This window comes from Emys orbicularis, chromosome 3 (assembly GCF_028017835.1).
Source record: "Emys orbicularis isolate rEmyOrb1 chromosome 3, rEmyOrb1.hap1, whole genome shotgun sequence".
NCBI lineage: Eukaryota > Metazoa > Chordata > Testudines > Emydidae > Emys > Emys orbicularis.
The window spans coordinates 157644088-157652589 of record NC_088685.1 but is presented as its reverse complement, the minus strand read 5'-3'; the positions used below and the strand labels follow the sequence as shown (position 1 = coordinate 157652589).

Genomic DNA, 8502 nt, shown 5'->3' with positions numbered 1-8502 from the left:
ATTTGCCAACACTCAAAAGTTGCAATGGTTTCACTAAAATCTGTTTTAAATTGATTTAAACTGGCACAGACCTCTCCATGGGAACACACATTGTTTAACAATGGTCATATCAATTTAGCTTAGTTTGGTAACTGAGTGTGTGCAGGCAAGGCCTCAGGGCTTCTGTATTTACCTTCTCTCCATGGCACAGGTATAATGTGCGCCTAGTTTATGCTACCAAGGAGATTTTTTCCAATTGACAATACTTTGAAACATCACCTAGGATTGGGAAAAAACAAGCCATGCTTCTCCTGCCTTCCAACTTCACCTATAAGATTTTGAAGTGAACTTGGCGGACAATGCCATGCAGAACACGAGAGAATCCAACTTGCTCTCCCTCAGAGCACCTGGAAGTCAAATGTAGTGAATGCTTGTTTGTGTCGGTGAAGCCAGCAGATACAGCTAAAGACATAGGGAGCTGAGAATCTGAGTTACCACTGGATGTGCTTCAAGCCCAGAACATGGTCAGCATTTTCCCCTGGATACCTGCTTATGAGACAACTCCCTCAAGCACACCACCTCTTCTATCCCCACATATATTACAGAACAAGTACTTGGTAAAGGAGATGTATATTTATTCACTTTACAAAGAGGGCAGTATTTAGTTGCAACAGCTCCATTTATAGACAAATATACTGTACATTATATTGGTGAATGGCTCAAACCTTTACCATATCTTGCTCTTAAAATGTGTTTATACCACTTCAGCTTCCATTAGCTGAGCAAATAGCAATCCTTGTTCTGCCACTGAGAGATTAAAAATCAGTAATAAACGTATACACTTTGCGTTACATATTCACAAGCATTCACCCTCCCTCTCCCCTAATTTTTTTCCATTCCCCCTCCCCCTAAAGATGGAGACTCTTCCCGGGTCAGCGTTAAACTTATATACAGGATCAATTAAAACAAATTAGAAACCACTGATAGTTCTAATGTCCTTCTGAAGCACAAAAAAAGCCATAGATTTATACATACATATAAAAGTCGAGTCCAATTTTATTTAAAAAAGAAAAAGCTGTTTGAAACCAGGTTGGCATTCAGACATTGCCAAGGCATGGGTGAATCTATGAGGAGAAAATGAAGAAATTCAATAGTGAATTTAAATATTACAAAAATATTTTTTATTTTTATTTTTATTTTTTTGAAAAAATGCAGCAGGATGCCCACTTGCTATCGCTAACTGAAGCGAGAAGAGAAGGTATAGTCTGATCTTTGATCTGTTATATTTTAAACAAATTCAATGTAAAGCTGCAACAAGTTTACCACACAAATGGCGGTGGCAAGTTTATTTCACTTGAATACAAATATGCTTGTCCATGAGACGGGCGTAATCTGACCACGAGATGGCAAAAATTTTATATATGAGCTCAGGGATATGGCAGAAGGCTGGCATGGTTAAACATTCTGGATTCAGGAATGCACAGTGCCCAGAAGTGCCTCTGCACATGGGGAGTGCAGACTCATGCCTGGCTATGTGACTACAGCAACTTTCAGCAAGGCGATCCAGAATTTTAGAGTTCTGGCAGCCCACTTCTTTTAATAGGTGTTTCATTTTTGTTTAAAACCATCTGTTATTCTTCTTCACTTTCATTTTCTGGGTCCAAATCAGATTCCCCATTGATTTCTTTTTCAGCCGCCATTTCTTGTTCATCTGATTGCTCCCCTTTCTCTTCATCTGATTGCTCCCCTTTCTCTTCATCTTCATCCCAGTTCTCCTGGAACGAACAAACAAAAAAAGACAGGAACAGCTTAATATTTGGTACAAGCATTTCTGCAATCCTATACTCCTGCGATCAGTCAAGTGAAGGACAGAAGTCCTGGACAAAGAATTTTACTTACATCCGAATCTTTATCTGCAATCATCTCATCTTCAGAACCATCCTCGGAGGATTCTGTAAATGGAAAATGCTACATAAGTCAGGAGTACACAACAGGTTTGATGCAGTCTTTACTCAAATGAAATCCAAGATCATGTGCCACTACATATATTAACTAGCTGTGCCATTTAAGACATCTACCAAAACTGAACGTTCAGTTATTTTGATCAGTATAAATCAAGCACTGTTGCTCAATCATCATCATCCTATGCACAATATTTCAGAGTTGAATAAGACCCAAACCTCAGGTCTACAGATATTTTAAATCCTCTGGATTCTGGACAGATATGGAAGCGTCTTCTAGTGATTCATCTTCAGGAAAGGTGCATTCTGTACTAGAGACCTGGGCCAACAAATCTGGATTCCTGGCACTAGAGTTAAGCAGTATGTTGGACTTGCAGTTACCACCAGGGTTTTCATAACTGGAGAGGAAAAAATCCAACCAACCAAAAAGCTACTTGACAACTCCATACCACCTTCTCCCCTCCACTGTCTTCAAGCAAAACCTCCATGGTAGATCACACAGCGAGAGGCACAGAATTGGAATGTGGATGGCTGGCAAACGTTAGCTGTAACCTTAGTAAAGGAGCTGAGCTACACCAAGTGTACAATGGTTCGATCTGTTCTCAAGGTAACCCCACAGGAAGTCTTCTGCTTACCTTCCTCATACACTAGTTTTGCAGTCTGATTAATATCAGTTGCATCCTGAATTTTTTCCAGTGCTGCAACCTGAAAGAGATTTGCAAATCACAAAACTGCAGTCATGTAATCCAACCTTAAAACCTACCAAGTGTTTACAAAACTCATCACAATTTAAGTGAAATCTCCATCAAGCCTGGATTTTATTCTTCCATCCATATCTATAGTTTTAAAACAGCTGAGTATTTAGGATGGGCAGAAAAGTTATAATACTAAAGAGAAGAGAGATGCATCTTAAGTGATTTAAAATTCTCCTGCTTATTTCCAGTCTAAAAATCTTGAGGATCAGCATATAAATCAGAAGGAAAAATGTGACTGAACCTTCAATGAACACACATCCCCAATTAAGTAATATTAAGTCAGTTTAGAAAAATATGGTCAGTAGCAAGATGCTCATTAATCAACTGTGCTGCCTTCAGCATTATCAGTGTGACTATCCAGCAACTGTACTGAGCTGTGGATGGCAGGTTTGGTCGCATCAGATTTGAAGACAACCACTATTTCCAACAACATTTCCATCTTATACCCCAATGTTTATAGCTTGAACTTACCTGGGTGATGATAAGATAGAGTTTTCCATGGAGGCGAGAGAGCTTCTGCAATGTTTTTACTCTGCTCTCCATTAACTGATACAGCATACCAAGCTGGGGAACCAGGTCTGGCAACTTTAGAGAGAAAAAGCACAAGAATGAGGCTGTTTTGTTGTCCTCCTCCACTTCATAAGAAGATTCTAAACTGCATTTTAGGTGCTGCCTACGGAGTCCTTGCTCACATTGCCTCTCAGACAAAATGAGAACTGAGATTTCACTATGTATGAACGATTATTACTTCAAGCAGTCTGTTAAACCAATGCTTGTCTAGGCTCTCATCCACTTTCAGCTCATGAAGATCTAATTTTCCTTCTTCACTTGATTGTGGTTTACAGCATTAAGAGAACTAATGGGAAGGGCTAGTATGAATGGGACCTGCACAAGTATCAGCTGAGAGTCTGGGAATGTCAATGCACATCAATCCTAACCCACAAACTCCCATATTGTAGACCTAGACCTTTCTGGAACAGAAGACCGATTGTGCCAAACTAGTGCTTTCTATCACTAGGTCAAGACTAAATTCATCCTTCACTTGTGGTAGGCTTTGAAGCCAGAAGCCAAGAGGCTAAATGCTCCTGCATTAGCTTATCCATGACACCCAGCTAATACTCCATTTCCAGCATTCTTTTATGCAGTAAAGCTAGCTGCACTCAAGATAGTCTCAAGTCAGTCTGCAGTAGGAAAGTACTTGGGCAATTTCTGTTTAGGAAGTTCACCCAACAAGGCTAGAACATCATATATTAAGCCAGCTCTGTGTATAGGTCCATAACTAACAGAGGCATGCTAATCAGTTTGATTTAGTGCTAATGGTTGTACTGGATAATGCCAGCTACCAGGTAATTTATAGCATGTTGTGGCAAAAAAAGTGTTGCCCATGACATGAAACATCCTTTTGGGGGAGGTTCATTTAGACAGTAGTAGCACCAGATTAGGATGTTAGGAGGGTTTACTTTTAATGGAAGAGCAATAGCAAAACAAGAACAGAGGTACATTTTAGTTAGCTGCAAGCATCAACCGTAGAGCAAGATACTTACTGTGGAAAGGTAGGATGCATGTATAGTGAAAACAGACTTTAGCCACCGGACCATCTGTGAGGCACTGGAGGAGAGAAGAGCAGAATAAATCAAAGATGAGTGTAGCCAAGAGAACACCTTGTGTTTTGACCGCTAAAATGGTTTAAAGCAAAATGCTTCAGCGTTTTGTTTTAGAAAAGAGAAGCCAAGCTAGAAATAAGAACAATTCATCTACACAGATAGGAGACAAACAGTTCCATTAGAACTGGAATAGTCATTTAAGTGTCTGAGTTATACTAAATTTGCTCTTCGTTGTTGCTTCCAATATCTTCCCTGACAAGTTTAGATTGATCAAAGATCTAAAGCATTCTTTTTCTTTCCTTCAAATTATGGAGTAAACTTTGCATCCCAACATAGGAACAGAGTAGATAGCTCTGGGAGTCCTAAAACAGTCCCAGTACTGATAGAACAGGTTCTACATAGTGCTGAGATGACTAATCTAGTAGTTATTTAACAATTCGTTTCTCAATATGAACAAGTTTTACTATTTTGTGATTTATGGGTTAATATACAATTCAGATTAGATTATCCTTTGTGGTATTTATCTTTGTAAACCATACATATTAATTCTCCATATTGACAGCTATACAAATATTCACAGTGTATGTACTGTCTTAATTCTGAAACCAGAAACTAAATCTGAGAACTTGACCCCACCACACACACACACACACACACTTCTCCCACCCTTCCCGCCCCCACTCCAGGTTATAAGGGACGTTCTGATTTGGGAAAGGCAGTGAACAAGTATGTTCTAAGTGCAACTTGTTTAACCCAACTATTAAGAGCAGTTTCATAATTCATATTTTTATTGAGAGAGAGAGAGACAGACACACACACACACACACACACACACACCTTTCTTAATGGCTGACCTATTCATTTAAGGATTTTAACTGAGTTTCTGAAACATTAAAAGGCCACTGGGTTAACAAAGATTTTTGGTCAATTTAACTGAGATTTTAGAAGCCCTCCACTGAGCAAAATGTCTCTTCTATTAACACAATAAAAGTGCACAATCAAAAAAATTTCAGTATAAAGTTTATTCAGAGGTACTACTGTGTATTATATTCATTCAAAAATCTCACTGCATTTATTGCATATTTTGTTTCTTTAACAAAAATATGAGAAGAATGCCTAAGTTTTAGCCATTTCTCTCTAGGGCAATTAAGGCACCTATTGAAGTTATCTGTTTGTGTGTGATAACAGAATTATTATTTATATGCAATATCACAAAATGGACATATGCAGTTGCTTCATTTCCCTGCCCTCCTGTATTTCCCGGTCCTCTTGCTGGAGTTAACAGGTTTTTGGATATTTGTCCTCAACTCTACTGCTTTATTTGTATACGGATACTTGTAGGTTTTAGCTGCTGGCTGTGAGTTTAACTATTTTGTTTTAATTATAAACTGCTGATACGGGCGGCCAGAAGTCCAGTGGGTAATGAGTTAAGGGAATATTGTTTCCATACTCAGACGTCCTTTTCCATTTCTCCTACATTTTGATGTATGCAATGATTTCTCAAACAGACTGAGTTCAGACAAACGCCCCCAAACAGCTGGAACCTCCATCAGTCAAGTCAGATATTTCCTTTCATGAGGCTATAGTTTTATAATCACTACCATGGGCCTTCTCCAAACAAATGAAAAAGCACCATTCCTTTAAAAGTCAGCTAAGCTTCCTTGTGAATCATTTCTCTTACCTGTACGGGTGGCCTTGCAACCTTTTTGTAATCTGAAGAAAGAAAGATGAGGTCACTTAGAAGTATGGTATACATGACAGTTCTCATCCTGACATTACATCTGTATATCAGCCCAGAAATCAGGGCACAAAAATCCTCAGGTATTTAAAGTCTGCTAGAAATCACCAGCGCTAAATAAGACTTACACTGTGAAGCTCATGTTGGTTGCACTATGTCCTTGTTCAGTGCACTGACTGCTTTTGGGGAAGCAGAGCTTCATTACAGTAACAGTACTGAAGCTAATATGAGTCAAACTATATGTTACAAGTGCACATGGAAACCAGGTCATAGATGGCAGCAAGAACCAGAACTGAATCCCTCTGTGGCTGTGCATGCAAAATCTCACTATATGTAATATCTATTACAGCACCTGCTGCACAGGTGATACGTTGATAAGACAAGCTACTGTTGCAGGAAAAGGGCGCTGAGCACCAAGTAAAACGTTTCAAGCACTGGAAAGGATATACTTGTCAAGTGAAGGTCTTTTCCTCTCCCCGATTAACACAGTCAAATGCACTCGCACATAGCGGAAAGTGTGATCACTCAAAGAGGGGTCTATATTAGAAACACTGAATCTCAGTACCTACTTAGAATCAATGTATCAGCGTGTATGCTTGGTGCAAGTTTAACATTCAAAACAAGGCAGAGTCAGCATTCTTCATTCAGGGTTACCATCAAGCCAAAGCCATTTGTATTAAAAAGCAGACAACATGCCTTAATTTTAAACAAAATGGACTTCTTTCACATTCAGGTAACTCAAGTGTCTGAATGGGTTATCAGTTCAAAAGAGAAATCCACTTCCGGGTAAAGCTACACATGAGACGTTTCAGTCCAAATACAAGTGGTGGGGTTTTTTCAAACCTAGTTGAATACATGTAGAGAATTGGGATTAAAAAAGGTAACAATGCTTAAGTGACTTAGGCTCTAAAACCAATTTTCAAAAGTGACTCAAGGTACTTAAAAATAACAGGAGTACTTGTGGCACCTTAGAGACTAACAAATTTATTAGAGCATAAGCTTTCGTGGGCTACAACCCACTTCTTCGGATGCATATAGAGTGAAACATATATTGAGGAGATATATATACACACATACAGAGAGCATGAACAGGTGGGAGTTGTCTTACCAAGTCTGAGAGGCCAATTGGCCTCTCAGACTTGGTAAGACAACTCCCACCTGTTCATGCTCTCTGTATGTGTGTATATATATCTCCTCAATATATGTTTCACTCTATATGCATCCGAAGAAGTGGGTTGTAGCCCACGAAAGCTTATGCTCTAATAAATTTGTTAGTCTCTAAGGTGCCACAAGTACTCCTGTTATTTTTGCGGATACAGACTAACACGGCTGCTACTCTGAAACCTGTCAAGGTACTTAGGAACCCAAGTATCATTGGAAGTCAATGGGACTTGGGCTCCTAAATCACTTCTGACAATGGGACTTAAGCACCGTAAACAAAATTTTCACCCTCAACTGGAAGTACAAGTTCAATGCAACACTGTTGCTACCATGCCAGCTAAGTATGTATAAGGTCCCCATCACTGTAGTATCGCTGAGTACCTCTAAGTATGAATGGAGTTATTCTCACACCACCCTCTCAGGTAGGATAATTATCCCCATTTTATACATGAGGATCTGAGGCACAGATATTCATTAAGTCACCCATAGTCTCAAAGGAAGTCACAGAAGAAGGAGATAGCACAACCAGGAACTGAACTCTGATCTCCTGAGTCCTAGGCCAGTGTCTTCACAAAACCATCTTCCCAGTTTTTATTGTGAAAAAAACACCAGAGTTAATCCCTAGCAGGACTGACAGTGAGACAAGTTCCACTGAATGTGCAGTTATTTTGCATGGTTTCAGAGCAACACAGAACCTGACTCAGCTCTCCTGAATTAAACCTTTCAGTGACAAGTCAGACTAGTCAAAGCTGGCCTCTGATAAGTGCCCACACCAGTATGAGGTTAATACCTCGTTAACACAACCAGGAGGATAAGCCCAACTCTGGGAATGACATGGTTTCCATATGTTTGCCTCAGGAGACAATTGTCAGAGTCAAGACAAAAACTGCTTCAATACTGGATAACCTCCACACCGATTCTATGGAGTAAAAGCAGGTGTATATTTGGACTTCCCAAGAGGAAAAGCCCAGTGTTAACTTGTTCTACAACAGCAGAAGTTCTACAGCAGTAATTCTCCTACCTCATGCAGCAATGGAATGACAGCATGTACAGGTATCTTAGTTATTGTGTTCTTTATTAAAGCGTCCTTCCTTGTTTGAAGCACTTTCTGTGAAAAGAGGGGGGGGAAATATGAGATCAGAGAAACATTCATCAATAAATACATATGTATACAATCAAGTACACCAAGGACATATCTCCAGGGCATAGAACAACAGGAGACAGAAAAAGATGAGGTTTGAATCTCTGATGCTCAAATCTCTGATTTTGTATGTAAAGTCTGAGGACATGTGTGCCAGAGAGAA

General features: G+C 39.5%; 1 protein-coding gene across 1 annotated transcript in view; it reads right to left on the bottom strand.

The window, feature by feature from the left end:
• Positions 1-601: 601 nt before the first annotated feature.
• WDR43 (WD repeat domain 43) overlaps positions 602-8502 on the bottom strand; it is a 36128-nt gene continuing 28227 nt past the window's right edge. The window contains exons 13-19 of the mRNA XM_065401475.1: positions 8220-8306; positions 5981-6012; positions 4240-4303; positions 3167-3280; positions 2576-2645; positions 1879-1931; positions 602-1754 (exon numbers count right to left, since the gene is read on the bottom strand). Of these exons, the coding sequence (XP_065257547.1) occupies positions 1611-1754; positions 1879-1931; positions 2576-2645; positions 3167-3280; positions 4240-4303; positions 5981-6012; positions 8220-8306 (564 nt within the window). The 3' untranslated portion in view covers positions 602-1610. The remainder of the gene's footprint in view (positions 1755-1878; positions 1932-2575; positions 2646-3166; positions 3281-4239; positions 4304-5980; positions 6013-8219; positions 8307-8502) is intronic.